Below are 16,127 nucleotides of genomic sequence, written 5' to 3'. Positions count from 1 at the left end.
AAACGCTCTTTTTGACATGCAGACGTGCAGCTGACCGACGGAAGGTTTTTCCTAAACTCGCGCAGCCTCCGTCTCGTGTCGCTCGCGTGCGCGTCGCGTGAGTGGTCAGTGGCCACGCCCATTCTGATATGGACATAAACGAATTACAGCACAAACCCTCGCCTACCCTTTCCCCTCTCTGACACTCAACGGCTTCTCTTTTAAGTCCCCCTCCCTCGCCAAAACGTCGAGAAGCTTTTTTGCACGCAGGGGGTGTATGAGTAGTTTTCTCGACACTGTTTGCATCAGCTGGATTCGATAGTCCTACACCGTCGGGGGTGAGGGTAGGGTGTGTGCATCCCAAGGCAGAAGAATCAGTAAACCCACTATCACCTTTAGGTGAGGAGGTTTTGTGCGAGGCAACCTCCAAGTTAAAAAAACAACCCCAAAACATTATAAAAGATAGTTTCAGTTTTTGGGTCCAGCGGGGTCAAGTTACGATTATCGAAACCAGAAAAAAGTTTAGCATCAGCCCAGTCTTGAAAATTGTCTTTCTTAGTCCCAAACTATGCAACTCTTCTCGAGGTGTTCGTTCGGTCGCTTGAGTTCTGTGATTCGTCGGTTTCCGACGACGTACTCAGCTTCCTGCCAGTGGCTACACGCCTGCTCTGCGACTGGTGCCGGGGCGCGGAGCCTGCAGCAGCAGTGGTGAAGGCCGGTCTTTGAGAGAGAGAGACACACACACTGGGCAAGGGGCTGAAATAGTGACAGATGCGGCAAGCGGCGCTGACGCAGCCGGCGGCCCGCTCGGAAGCAGTGGTAGATATATTTGCATAATAATCGAGTGCCGGGCCACCCCGCGTCTAAAAAACTGCTGCCGCGACATATGGCGCCTGTAAATGTCTTACTCTCTCGTCTGGACAGCACCGCACTCGTGTGGCAAGGACTTGGCCTGTGACGTGCTGCTCACCACGCAGTCATCACACTCTGTCCTGCCTCTTGCATAAGGACCATCCAAAAATCTCCACTAAAAGATAAATCTTTCTATTTGGGATTTTAAATCGCTAATTTCGAAAACAAAGTGCAATGCTTGATTTCATAATTTTCTAAGGAATCAACTTTCCCAATTTTAAAAAAAGCCAGTTTTTTTTAAGATTTAAGTGAAAGCAGATTTTTTACAAAGGATTCAGAACTGTTTTGAGACGAAGCACAGTCGGACAAGCTGGTTTGTGGATGTTTGGTTTTCTTTGACCTTTGCGCGGTCTCCGTGACCTGGTGAGTTGAGTTTACTTTTTTTCGTATTTTATTCTCGTCTTTCTCCTTACACTATTACTATTGCTACTACTGCTAAATTTCACGACGACGATGATAAGAGGTTATGATGAAAATTATTGTTAAACAAAATGTTTTAAAACTGTATTTAGTTTACAATATAATGTATTTTGTTTAGACTGTAGTGTGTTTAATTCAGACAATAGCGTACTTTCTGTAGACTGCAACATATTTAGTTAAGACTAGAATGTATTTACAATGAAACATGTTTAGACAGCAGCTTAATTAATATTTTACTCGCTAGATGTGGGTTTTCCCGACGTCGGGTACCGAGTTGTTTTGATTAATTCTTTGAGTAACGTGTGATGCTTCGCCGTCTGTCTGCTTTATTTTTCTCTCTCTCTATCCCCTTTCTCTCTCCCTCGTTCCTGTCCCTCGGTCAGTTTCTCTTGTTTTTGCTTCACATTAGAAAAAATTCCGGAACTGTACCAATAACATACGCATTCACGCAGAAACACTCAATGCAAGACAGAAAGAAGAAAATTTTGGATTGGAAGATCAATGATTTAAGCTATTAAAAATAAACTTTACAAAGTAATATTTCAAGCAAATATGTTTGTAATCGTTGTCCTTTGTTTCTAATCTCTGTGCCTAAATTTACTTGTAAATAAAACTTTCATGAATATACCATTTAGTTAATGAATAGTACACGACTTACCCCTTTTTTTAATTTTAATAAGGATATTTTAAAATAAAATCTTATATATTTTGTGTGACCTTTAAAAGTTCTAAGATATATGACAACTTAAAAGATCAGGAATTTGAAGGATAAACTTGATTCCAAAAACTGATGATTTGCTGAAGACTAGTGGCCCCACTCATAATGAAAATGGAAATTATCACGCAGACCAGAGTGAAAATAAAGCAACGCAAAAAATAAAAAAATAAAATAAAAAAAAAACTAACAAAAATTAAGAAATTAAAAAATCAACCAATTAGTCATCGCATGAGTCCAAGCGCAAATCTTCTGCAGAGACATGGTGGCAAATGTCCATTTATAGTGGTCGCAATTTCATTATTGATATCTGCGAGAAAATCAAACAATCTGCGGTTTTCTACAGCAGACTATACCTCCCAAACCCGCTCCTCCGATTTCTGTGATTTTTTTTTCAATTTTTTTCATTCATTGCTTATCTGTCAAACTGTTTGCATGCAGTCTCTTACAACAAAGACAGAAGCATAGCAAACGGTGTTTATTTGTTCTTATAGACACAACATATGTTGTGTATTTGTTGTTGTTGTTTATTGCTTACTCCCAGTCATTCCAAAATATTTATCATGCTGATCCGTGATCAGAAAGAAAATATATCATTTAAAATGTTCAATAAAGTAATATTTTAATCACTCCACAAAAATTGTTTTAAAAGCCCCCAAACCAAACATTTGTCTGACGGTATCACAAAGGGACACACAGGAAAGTAAAACTGTGAACAAATATAATGTTGATTAATAGCGAATCTAAAGATTGAAACCAAAGCGTATTGAGAAACTAACTTTTATTAATCAACCAAATCTTTCCCTAATAATGGGAGTTTATTGAATTTGTGCTTGACAATAACCATAAAGTCGTTGCAATCCCTCTCAAGTAATGCTTGTTACTATAGGAAAAAAACAGATCATAAATGTAGTGTCAGATGTCAGAAAAGAAATTTCATCAAGAAAGTAAAGCGCATAATATTGGTTAAAATGGTTTAATGCACTCATTGTTCTAATGATCCAAACAAATGGATAGGTGTGTGAACTGATTTCCGGTCTCGCTTTTACTCCCTCTCCCTAAATCGGCAATTAAAAAAAAAAACAAACAAAAGCAAACAAAGTTTTGGTGCGAACCTCTAACAAAGAGAAGTTTACGGACACACTCTTTCATTTAGTCAGTTTGTTGGAGGGGGCGGGGGGGGGACCCAAGAACCCAGGAGTCTGCACGAAAATATCAGCTCTTTTATTTACTTAACAAGTATAAGCTACAAGCTATTGATAAAACAAGACAGCACGAAGATTGTAGTTTTATGAGTGTTTAAGTGTTTACTCTTGCTTTTGTTAAATTTCCGTTTCATAGTTTCAAAATAATATGAGACTGCACTGTGACAAATCACCGTTAGCTTACACAACTTTCGTCTGTTGGGAATGTACTTACTGACCATGATTCCTCTCCATCTGCTTCAGTGTATGTATGCATGGTTGTCAGTTGAAAAAACGTGTTCCGTTTTAAAACTCCCGTTCTTAAAATAGCAGGACATCTTCCTTGATGAAATATTAAGCTGCTTCAAAACAACTTTTTTTTCTGCTGAGAATAACACTCATTGTAAAGATCATCTTTGTTACAATAAAAGACTCAATATTTAACTTAAAACTTAAAACATTTCTCACACGCACACACACTCAGTCGATAAGACTAGTGCAGATCCTCCAGCTTGTAATTTTGTTTTTAATTGTAATTGTTGATTTTTGTTGTTGCTGTTAAGAGCAGATGCTTGTAACGGCGTCAACTGAGCTTGCCTTAGTTAACACAGAAGAGAGTCGATGATTTGCGCCGTTTGTACCCCCCCCCCAAAAAAAAAAAAAAAAACAAAACAAAAACACACACACAAAAAAACAAAACAACAACAACAACAACAAACAACAACAAAACAAAACAAAAACAAAAAAAAACCAAAACAAAACAAAACCAAAAAAACCAAAACAATCAATTGACGCCCACTTAGCAAAGGCCGTAGATATACTCTTGAAAAGATCACTTTATATTCGTATGGGTGCATTCTTTCTCCTTATGTCACGTGATAACTTACTCTCATTTCTGCGAATCTGCGACATTTTCACAAGAGCATTATAGCTATCGCTCCGTTCTCCCCTTGTCCTGCTGACGGCGGGCGCACGTGGTGAATCATGAACACTCCTAAGACTGCTGATTCAGGTCACGTGATCCAACGAGCTCCTCCGCTGGGACGAGAGATCAACCTCGTCTGTTTTCACTGCGTGTGTACTATGGCTGATCTGTCCAACGCTGATGTAAATCACACTATTGCTGTAGCTAGTAATACATTCTCTTTTGGACGATTGAAAAATAACCCGTTGAAAATAAGACATTTAACTCTCATTTTAATTTTTAAACTTTTAGCTCTAAAACGTGTGGACATTCGCCACTGTACATGCACATTACAAAAACAACCTCTTGGTCTCGTGCCAAGCACTTCACCTATTTAGAACTTGTGAACAGGGCTTAAAGCACGTGGTATAAAAGTTTTCATATGTAAAGACACGTTTTCTAGGGACCACAATCACAACGACCATTTAGAAGGTGGAGCTAACATCTTGGCATGATCGCTCGAGCTGAAGGTCTGTCCTAGGCATCTGTACCCAGCTCGCACCATTGTGCACACAGCCCAGGTCGAGCACGTCTGCTCGCAGATTCTCTGGGTACACAAAATATAAAAGGCTCTTGATTTACGTGTTAAAATCACAGGAACCTTCGTCGTGGAGGATGGAAGTCAATAATAGAGTTGTCCCAAGACAGATCAGGGTCAAGCAAATCTCCAGACCTTGCTGGGCCGCGGACATTTGGCAGTCGTCACTCATCAGCACTTGCTGACCACATCGACCAGCGAGAAAACAGTATGTCTCTTCTTTACAGAAGTAGACAAATGATCTTGCCAGTGAGGTCAGAAAACACACTTTACCCGTGTTAGCAGTTTGCGAACTAGACTATATTCATATGGTACTTTGATATATAAAACTATTTCCCCGCATTAAATATAATAGCTCGCTTTACTTCTCGTTCACATTCGTAATAACAAAATTCAAGCACGAGCAAAATTAAATCGTCACAGTCAAGAAACTGAATTCACATACAAAGAAAGCACTTTATGTCTGTTCTCATGGTCTAAACGCCAGTATACAGTGTCTGTAGCTGGTAGAGTGAATACATTTTAGTATGTCAGAAAAAGTACAGTAAGAAAGAAACGAGCGATTTTATCAGAACAGTCATTACTAACAAATAAACAATACAATGCAGGACTTTCATGACGAAGGGACAAAAACTGTTTTTCTTTCAAGCTGGAGAGAGTATTTCAATTTCAAGAAGTTTCACTAAAATGACACACATCTCCATGTCGGGTACCGTTGCTCAAAAGCTGACAGATGGGCAACATTCGCCCATGTCCTGTCCCGCCTGCAGAGACTGAGGGCAGGGTGGGAGGATAGGGAAGGGAGGGGCAGAGGAGGCGGAAGAGAAAGACTAACACCAGCGACCAAGGGCGGTAATCAACATTTGTTGTCTGCCCCTGCATTTCTGACTCACAACTAATTTGCAGCGCCGCCTTCTCGACATTGCATATTTGCCTCCTCCTACCAAAATTTCTATCGATCTGCCGAGACCTGTATCCTCAATATAGACTGCTGACCCGCATTAACAAACATAAACAAATTGTTTCTTTTCATAGAAGTTTAGGATAGTTGAAAAATAATTATTCAAAATGCCCAGTGGTTTGTTTCTTCATTTTAAAACAAAAATGGTCCAGTAGTACCTCAGTACTCCATCTGCTCCATGCTCGAACATTTCGATATTCGACTAATATCTTCGAGAGAACTTTGTTTCGGTGATCAGGTACTTGCTCGGCACTCAGCCATCGTGCTAAAACCTGTTCGAGACATCACGTGACGTTTTGGGGTGAAACAAAGGGGAAAACGTCACTTAGTATATTTCAAGCAGTAAACACCTGTCCTTGTGCTATGTTCACGATCTCCTGGGGTCTTTCTTATTTAAAAAATGCATGTATGAATCTGCATTCCACATGGTCATATTAAATTGTAACTATAAATATTGTATGTTATAATTTTTCCAGAGGCGCACATCTGCGGTGTCGTTTCACGTACATCTCCGGACTTGACAAAAATATGTCTGACTTTTATAGCGCAGTTCCATGCCCATGGAATCGAGCATCATAACCTACAAAGAGAAAGGAAACAGCAAACACCTGCCTATTCTTTCTTATATAAAAATATTAAAAATTGCATCATCAAAGATGAGAAAAACGATGACAGCAAATATTTCCATGTGCTTCGTCTCACCTCCCATCCGCCACCAATCTTATTCCTCTCTGCTGGGCCTTTCTTGCTTGTAGCCATTTTCTGTAAGTCAATCGCATACGCGAAAGTTCTGGTTCTATTTCCCTGCTTCCTTCCTTTTCACAAGCACACACGCACACACGCACCCCCTCTTCTCTCTCTCTCTCACACACACAAACACCAAGGCACGTTCTTTCCATTTCCAGGACCCGTCATTTTCCAATTCCGCCTCCTCATGCGCATCACTAATTTTGGCAGAATCGAAAAATTACACAGAGGCTCGAACCATTAGCTGCACGGAGTCCTGGCGGTCTCGAGGGACCACTCCGCCTGGTGAAGGACAAGCTCCGCCATTTTTCATGCCTTTCGTGCGTCGGTGCCTCCTCTGTCCCCATCTCCCCCAATGCCCCTCCCCTTCCCCACAAGACTCCTCCGATCAAGAGGGGCAGGTCACTCGGCTCCAACGACGATAAACACGGCTGATTTGATGCGTCTAGTCATTACTGTGCTGGTGTGACGCGCCGATCACGTGTGCTGTAGGGGAGTCGGGGCAAGGACTGATAGGTGGACTGATGACTGTCCGCCGAGACCAACGCTTAGCCTCTTGCGAGTTTCTGCTGTTAGTCTCGGCAAGCATTGACCACCAGACTTCCGGAAGAGCAGCGCGAAGATGGAATTTAAGGAGACTTTAGCCCGTATCTCAGTCTCTACCACTCATCACTCTGTCACTATCATTTAATTTGAAATTAAAATTATGCTATGTTCCTCGTTCGTTTACTCGAATCGTCAACTGAAGTTCATTAGTGCTGCATGACATGACAGCGACAGCTAATGTGATTGGCATAAGGCAGCAACATTCGACGTATTGTGCTGTCGTCCCCCAGGCAATATTAAACATGTTTTAAGTAATGTAGTAATACCTTAAATGTATCGCGCTCATGCGACGTGGAACGTTAAAAATAGTGTAGTTAAATAACGTGGCAACGTTAAACATGATGTTGTACTTACTACTCTTGTAACATACCGACTTCAGACTATTGTACTCTACTGATCCGTCTCATCCTGAAAATGCCTGAATGTGTATAGGTGGACTGCTGTCTGTCTGCCAAGACAAACGCTCAGCCTCTTGTTCTCAGTTCTCCGCTGTTAGTCTCGGCGAGCCGTAACAAAGAATGTGACTAAACCGGAAGCTTTGTACAAACCTGCCTCGTTTTAGTGGTTGATCTGAAATGTGAATAAACCGGAAGCTTTGTCGTCTAATGCCTCGTTTTAGTAGTTAACTGGAAAAAAATCGTCTGCCAGCAGTCCAGTAATACAAGTTCGTGGAAAATGGTTAACCTCAGGAGCAAAACGATGTAGTAGCTCTAGACATCAGAAGTTATACTGACTGATAGATTCCCCCCCACCCCAACCTTTTCTCCTCAGTTCAGTCTCATCCACGCGCTCTAGAGTCACGACCAGGACTATCTCCCCACCCCTCAGGCAACCCAGCAACTGTGTCCGTCCACCCGAGCAGGCCGCGCTGAAAGCCTCCCGTCTTATCACAGCTCAACAGTGTCGCGTAGGAACAGAATGGACGACCATAGCTTGCACGATCATAACAGCAATAAGGTGGCCTGTACAGGTCAGCCCAAGTGTTTGTGCTGCACTTGTAGCCTAGGCTGTCATCTGTCATCGTCGATTGCCTCCATCACCTGGGGTTGGTCGATTGCACTCGGCGTTTTTAGCAACGCCTCGATTGCTTTTGACGACATCCAGGTTGCGTCCCTTTGAACGCGTGGCCAGTTCTTAGCGGCGCGCGAGGTCAGCTTGGCCGCCACACCGGACGTGCGATAACACTAGTATCTGCACGGTCGTGTGTGATAACACCAGTATCAGTAAGTGAGGTGAAGCTCTGATCCCAGAAGATAGCGCTTATTGACAACTTTGACATGTTAAGGGAGAGAGAGTGGGCGTGCGCGCTCGCACCCAAGCACACATACAAAGTCCAGTCACTGATCATTATTATTCAAAGAATAAGGGAAAATATAAAACCCCAGTGCTTACCTTTTAAAGACACTTTTCAACTTATTAGATAAGTATTTTTTTTTTTGATAACTAAGTCATTAAGGTTAAAGTTTACCTTTCTGTCAGAAGTCGCCGTTTTCACATCACTCCCTCCTATGCGGGTTTGAAATTATATAAGTTCTGTCATGGCACATTTTGCTTGAAATTTAAAAAAAAAGTGTGTCCATTAATTTTGTTCGCTAGCTGTGTGATTCTAGCGTTAGAGGGGTATTTCGGATTTGACTCCTGCTTCAGTTCTCCTGTTGAGTGTTATTACCAGTCCACAGGCAGACGACCAAGAAACAACCGGGAGACAATCAAGTTATGGGCAACGTGAACTGCTTACTGAGTTGTCTTTCTTGACAATCTTTCTGCTATGGCTGATGCAAAATATACTGAGAGGACGGTTTCGTCTTCATCACGTGGTGTCGTTTTGGACATCGATTTCGCATCTGTCAAGTAATCTAACTTTTTAATCACGAACCGTCACTGCCTTACCTGGATTTTCTCTATTTTCACGAAAACAGCTAAAGGTTTATTGGGTTTTTTGTTGTTAAAAGAGATTATTGCCATTGTATTCGCGATACCGACGACAAAATGAATAAACTGAAATGTTGAATTTTGCGGCAAACTCCGGTCTTTTTTCCCTCGACAGGAAATAGCCTTGCTCAAACAGCATCGCACAAGCCGACTGGTTTCCTGTGTGCTTCGCGTGAGGTCAACACTCCACGGCCGCACCTCGCCACTCACAGATTTCCAGCCATTCATCTTGTTTCGTTTGTTCCGGGATGCGGGTGCCGTTTGGCAGTATTTGTCATGTTTTCCATAACCCAGCGGAAAACTAGTCTCAGAGTATTAACGATGAACAGAGGAAATCTGGTATTTGCCAGTCACGCATGTGATCACGCATGCGTCGCCCCATGGTCGGCGGTGTTGCTTTTTCTTGCTGACCCCTCTTCCAACACCTTTAGAATTCTTCTCATGCTTTACGTGAGACTGTGCGATGGTAGTACTAAAAGGTGTGGTTCACAGCCTTCATCTCGATTTTAACCCCCACCCGAGTCTGGGGGGGGGTTGGGGCGGGTGTAGGGAAGGAATATTAATGGTTGTGTTGCCAGTCTGTCGTCGAGAAACTGCATGCGAAGATATCGTCTAATTAAAAAAAAAAAAGGATAATAAAAGCGAGTCTCTAGTGTCTCACTGTTAATGGACGCAACCAGTGGTGCCATCTGTCGAGGGCACCAAGAGTCAAGGTGGTGGTGGTGAGAGCAAGGTTTTCCTGTCAGTCTAAAAAAGGACGCATGTGGAAGATGAGCTGCTGGAGTATAAAAGTTTTTGACTAATGGGCAGATAATGACTGTAGAGAAGAGAAGCAGTGAGAGAGACGCACGCACGCACGCACACACACACACACACGCACGCACACACACACACACACACACACACACACACACACACACACACACACACACACACACACACACACACACACACACACATTGAAAACACAAGTACCTGCACTGGCATTACACTGTGACGATATATGTTGGAAAAATGCAAAGGCAATTGACCATTTCCAGACGATCTGAAGATGAGCATGGACGACTTTGAAAAACAAAACAAAATTTGCACTTTTCGATTCCGCAGACAACCAAAAAAGGAGAAGTTTGATTGGAGCGATTGTTACCCACGTTCATTTTCTCCAAACCTTGTATGGCTAGGGGTGATAGATGGCCACGTGGCTGGTGGACAACATCATAAAAGTTTTCTCTTGACCTGTCAGTGACGTCACACCAGCGAGTCGCCCGCCTTCTGTCGTCCCGTTTCTTGTCCTTCACGCGCGACCGCGCCACTCGATCCCCACTCCCCCTTCCTCCTCCCTCCAAACTCCCACCCACCCACCCACTCTGACTGAACGCTGAACTCACTGCAGCCAGCGACAGATGGAGGGAGATCGATACGCCCACACCTTTCCTTGATTGAGCTAATTAAGTACCGTTACACGAGAAAATGGAGACGAAATTCATTACCTTTCATCTCATGTTATTGAAGTCAGGGGATCAAGAGGCGCAAACTCTTCAGGCACACCGGCGCAGCGAACGCACGAGCGTGCTATATTGTTAGCCGCCCGAGAATGGCGCGAGACCCTCTGCTGCAAACGTCTCGGCTCGCCATGTGCGGACACGCGCAACGTGCATTATCGAGCGTGCGCGCGCTGCACTCGGTGGCAGATTGTGTTTACCTTGCTCTCCGTCCCTCTTCCCGCTCCGCGCCCAGGCCACCCGAGTCTGGGCCGCAGTTGTCTCGGCGTCTCGGTGCGTGACGTCTTTCTCTTGGATCCACTTCCTCTCGCCAGATTAATATTCCGAACATGACGGCCATCAAGAGGCGGCATTTGATCACACATTGCACCCCGCCCCTACCACCGTCCCCACTGGATTTTCGCATTCCTCTGATGCCGTTTGGCTTGGGATCGAAGAATGAAACTGTTTCTCCTTTGCTGTCAGTGTCTCGGCAAAGTAAACACTGCCGTTGAAGAAATAATCGTCCTCGGTTGCTGTGGCGATCGTGTTCATAGTTCATAGTTGTCGTGATAGGGTCAGTTGCTAAGGTGATCGTTGGTAGATAGATGTCGCTAGCGTCATTCTAATTACTGTTTTTTCTTCGTTTACAAACAGTCTATAGCTTTGTGACCATTTTACCCCTTCCCCTAAAGACCACGTGGAATCACTTGGATGAAAAAAGGGTTTGCCAGGTCTGCAAATGTCGATATTATTGTTAGTAAACTTCAAAAATGGATTTTGGTTAGATGGATCGACAGAACATGTGAAATCCGACTTGCAACACCCCAGACACAGATCATAAAAAGCTTATCATTAGCCAAGTGCCAACAAAACTCGTTGATTGACAGATTAAGGGTGTAATATGAACATAGAAACTGTGCGCTCTTTTATAATTACGAGCAATGTCTCGGTTTATTGATGCCATCAACAACAATGCGAATAAATATGTCCGTTTTTACTGCTGCTTGACAGCGTTACCGTAGTTTTGAGATTGTTTCTGTGGCTAGAAAAAAAATCCCAAATCCCCTATGAAATCTTCAACAGTTACTGAGAAAAAAAAAAATTGCAAGTATCGTGATATTAGATCTTTCCATTTGCAATAATTACAGTTCTCAGATAATTATTGCTCCTCAAATTTATAATGCTTTAACTCACCCTTTTGAAAAAAAAACAAACTCTACAGACATCATCGTCAAGCTGCGCTGACGAGCTAAATAAAACTGACATGCAACAACTTTAAACATGTAAACTGATTGGTTAAATATTTAATATCCTTGATAATGTTTTGCCGTTCATTCATACGTATTTTTGTTCGTCTTGTTGGCTGTCCTCGCCGGATCATAAATGTTGAAGCAAAAAGAAAAAAGCAACAATAATGATTTAACTGGAAAAAGTAAAACATCTACATTAAATTTAATTTGAATCGCTGTTACATAATGTCGTCAGCGATACTCATCCTCTGTACATCTGTTGCAGGTGTCAGACAAGATGCCGATCAAAAGCGTAGAAGACGACTTGTCCAAAACATCCGACGAGTTTGAGCTGCTGGACGACGACGATGAGGACGATGAAGAAGACGACGACTCAGAACTCGATGACCTACCGGACTCCACCACTGGCAGCGACAGCTGTGACCACCGGAAGAAACCCAAGCTGCCTAAGAATTCCAAGTGCAAGGCGAGCAAGCGACGGGACAAATCCATTTCGGGCGTAGGCCCCGCCAGCAACGAAGATGAGGCGGGAGATGGGGGACAGGCCAAGACCCCAAGAAGCGCGGACCGAAGAAGAAGCAGCTGACGAAGGCGAGGATCGCCAAGCTGCGCATGCGCAGGGTCAAGGCCAACGCGCGCGAGCGGAACCGCATGCACGGGCTGAACGAGGCGCTGGACGAGCTCCGCAAGCACGTGCCGTGCCAGACCAAGACGCAAAAGCTGTCCAAGATCGAGACGCTGCGACTGGCGCGCAACTACATCCGGGTCATGGCCGAGACCTTGCAATCCGGGGTGCGCCCGGACCCCTTTACCTTCGCCAAGGCGCTGTCCAAGGGCCTGAGCACTAACACCATGAACATGGTGGCCAGCTGCCTGCAGCTCAACCCGCGGACTTTGCAGCCCGAAGGCATGCCCTTCAAGCCCTACCAGCTTCTTTACGACGGCACCACGGCCGACTTCCCCCCGCTGGCGCACCCCAGCGACATCTTCGCCTACGGACCCGCAGCGGGCATGGAGGTGCCTCAGTGCGGTCCCCAGCGGCACATCATCTCGTCGCAGCTGTCCCCTTTCCAGCACCTGCCGCACGTGGGTTCTGTGACGTTCCCGCCGGCCGTAGGCCATCCCCACGCCGCGCCGCACCGGCCCAGCCCTAGCATGCTGCATGCGGCAGCCGGAGGCCGGGGGCACGCGCTGCCCACTTCCAGCTCCTGCTCCGGGGGCAGCTACCTGCCTTGCGCAGAATTAACGTCGTGCGAAGCGTTTGCGCCACCTGGAGGCCACAGCTTCGGAGGCGAAGCGCACGTGCACAGCTCGCAGGACGTGTGCGGTCAGTACCACTTGCTGCCGGAGGACCTCGCCGACTTCCAGCCCGAGCCAGTCCTGGAGCACGATCTCAGCATGATTACGTCCACCACCAGCATCTACGACGTCAACATGTCGTAATAACAACGTCGACATTTCGCTACGACATTGTATCTCGCCTAACCACGTGAGATTCCGTGACAACGGCATCACGTTGTGACGTCACCATGTCAATGCATCTTGCGGACTGGCACACATTCAACTCACACGTTGAGGCTGAGACTTTGGACTTTGGGACAAGCTTAAATCACAGATGGTGAAGTCAAGAATACGAGGATGAGTTCTGTGCAAAGCTAAAGAAAGTTTTTTTTTTTAAAAAATTAAAATTTTTGCAAAAGATTTGAAATGTAGGAAAATGAAGCACCTGACTGTTGCCAGCAGGGTATTCTGTGAGTTCGAGTTTTTCGATCATAGACAACAGATTGTGTCGGTTTGTGAAAATCGTTATAGTCAGAAGTGACAGAACACTTCAAGAACCAGAGAAAACAAGCTGAACACAGTCTGAGGTCTCAGCTCTCTTGAGTTTGTGCGTTGATCATTTTATAGTTGTTCCCATGAACAGTTACATGCAAGTGCCTAAACAGATTTCCATGTCACCTTTCCGGTAGACGATGAGCATCTCTCTCGTTAATGATTAACGGGGACACAGCTGTGACTGTTGAACATTGACTACATTCCGTGTCATTTGCCCCCAAACTGTGCCCAGCTCTGTATGAGTGTAGATATGTTGCATGTTATATATTCCACAAGTGCCATTTGCCTAATATTGCTATAAGAGAATACACCAGAAACTGTCTCTGTTGTAAACGCTGTCTTATTTTTAAAAAAAAGTATTACATTTCATATTTGACTGTTTAAAGTGTATTAACCGCCTATATTTTCAGTGATTTTTGTGCCTCGACACCTTCCAAGCCTGCCTTCCTGCAACCCTTGATATTTTATCCACCATCTTTGTGCCCCGTCCCTTCCTTTTTATTCATCCGTCAGAATGTCCTTCCTTGTGTGTGCTTGTTCCCTGCCACAGTACTGTCGTGCTGGTTTTGAGTTAAGTACTGCTTATAGGAGGCAGATATAAATGTTGCAATGATATAAATATTGCAATGCCATAGCTGCTCACTAATCCAAAATAGGATTTTAGGGTTCATTGACAGTAGCAGTTTCACTGTTGCTTTACTTTTATTTGACTTGTTACATGCACGCGCGCGCACACAGAGTTAATTCTTGCTGTTGTTCAGTTACGTAACTGGCTACATTATTAATTTTTTTAGAAGACCATATTCTCTTTCATTAATCTTAGTTCATCAGAGTCATTCCAGCTTGGCCAGTGAGCTGTTGTCACGTCTGTTCTTCAAAGTCGTGTGGCTAACCATGCGATGCTATCGTGTACACAAATATGTCGGAACTCAGAGTACACAAAGTATTTGTGTTTGTTTTGTGGGTTCTGCTAGTCTCCTCTGTCACCATGACAACATTTCGTGTAGCCTCTGTTAGCAATAAACAGTGCGTGGCGTTAAATGTTTTATACTGAGTCCGGTTATGACACAAAGTTGAGGTGGATATTTTTTTGGTTTCTTTCTCTAAGAGTTCCATTACTCAGTATTCTTACATACATGTCCTACCTGCTTCTTCATCTCTTCCTACAGTTTTGAGCATTTACCTTCTGCTGTGCACTCGCAGTGGCCTTGAAATGTCAGGGGTCAGGCAAAATTATTTCGTAAAAATCATTGCTTGAATGTATGAGTCATCAAGGACATGAGACATTTTGCAGTCTTGAGACCAAGAGAAGAATAAAGGGCCCATATGTGTGCCCGAGACCTGGCGAACTCCTCAAACCCTCTTTTTTTCGGGTCGAGATGTTCTACCTTTGTGAGAGGACGTCCACGATGTCGCGAGTCCCATTTCCTGCACCTTGTCCTACTTACAGGGCACTCTGTCCTTGTTTCCCTCCTCATCCACCCAGAACACTCCCATTCCAGTCACTCCGGGTATGACACGCTTTTCTTTTTTATTGGGCACACGGAACGATTCATGAAATAAGAAAATCCAGCTCCTTTATCCATTACATTTTTTCACGTGTGAACTAAGGTAAACAAATATGTACAGGTTGGACATAAATCGACAAACATATCTTGAATACAACATGTACTGCCAGGCTTGTTTAGAACAGATGCCTTGACCATTTAAGTGCAGGCTCGCTTATGGTTAGTTTAGGATTTCTAAACAACAGCTGTCGTAGAGGATGGGTGTGTTTTTAGTTTTTTTCCCTTTAATTTCTGCTGATACTGTGCAATACAGTAATGATTAAAGGGGTTCCGAGCCTTATGAAAGGTCACAGCCCGCTAATAGCCCGCTAATGGTTGGAACTATCGTTGAAATGGTTGTGAAACACGAGCGGAAGATATCTGAAAGTCTTGACGCAGAACTTTCACCACTATCATAGTTTTGTTATGGTATGAGCATTAAACATTACATATGTTTAGTCCCGTTAATATCAATCTTCAAGGTTTCAATAACTCTGTAAAACGCTGTTAATGTTCAGGTTGTGTTCGACTAATCAGATGTACATGCCTTTTCTCCCCCTTGTGGTGAATGAAGTTCGTTTTACATTCATCTGAGGTCTTCAGGTGTGAAAAGGTGATCATGCATCAACGTTTACCGTTTTGTGCAATAATAAATGTTGATTCTTCAAAGTGCAATTAAACATTTCAGTTTTCAAAAACAACCTCTTTTATCAAGTTTTTATGTGTATTTTTACTCATGATTATGCATATATGTTTAAAGAGACCTGTAGTAATTGTTATAGGACAGGAAAAGAATTGTGCGCGCGTATGTGTGTTTTATGGGAATGAGAGAGAAAGGAAGAGAAGTCATGTACTTCAGAATGTGGGTGTGGGTATGCGGAGGGGTGGAGATTGCTGACTGCAGACAAATATTTTTAAATCTTGAGCTCATCGGCAGACGCACTTACTCCACAAAAAAACAAAACAAAAAAAACAAAAAAACAACAACAAACAAACAAAAACAAACCAAACAAAAACAAAAACAAAAACAAAACGCTTTAAAAGGATAATCT

General features: G+C 43.6%; 1 protein-coding gene across 1 annotated transcript; it reads left to right on the top strand.

Annotated features, from left to right (window-relative positions):
- Positions 1-459: 459 nt before the first annotated feature.
- On the top strand, positions 460-16,075 carry LOC112564260 (neurogenic differentiation factor 1-like). Its single transcript, XM_025238960.1, has 2 exons — positions 460-1,254; positions 11,958-16,075. The coding sequence occupies exon 2, from the start codon at positions 12,305-12,307 to the stop codon at positions 13,133-13,135; it is 831 nt and encodes a 276-aa protein (XP_025094745.1). The 5' UTR covers positions 460-1,254; positions 11,958-12,304; the 3' UTR covers positions 13,136-16,075.
- Positions 16,076-16,127: the final 52 nt, after the last annotated feature.

The sequence above is a fragment of the Pomacea canaliculata genome, linkage group LG5, assembly GCF_003073045.1.
Source record: "Pomacea canaliculata isolate SZHN2017 linkage group LG5, ASM307304v1, whole genome shotgun sequence".
Lineage (NCBI taxonomy): Eukaryota > Metazoa > Mollusca > Gastropoda > Architaenioglossa > Ampullariidae > Pomacea > Pomacea canaliculata.
The sequence above is the reverse complement of the archived record's forward strand: the minus strand, read 5'-3'. Positions and strand labels throughout refer to the sequence as shown.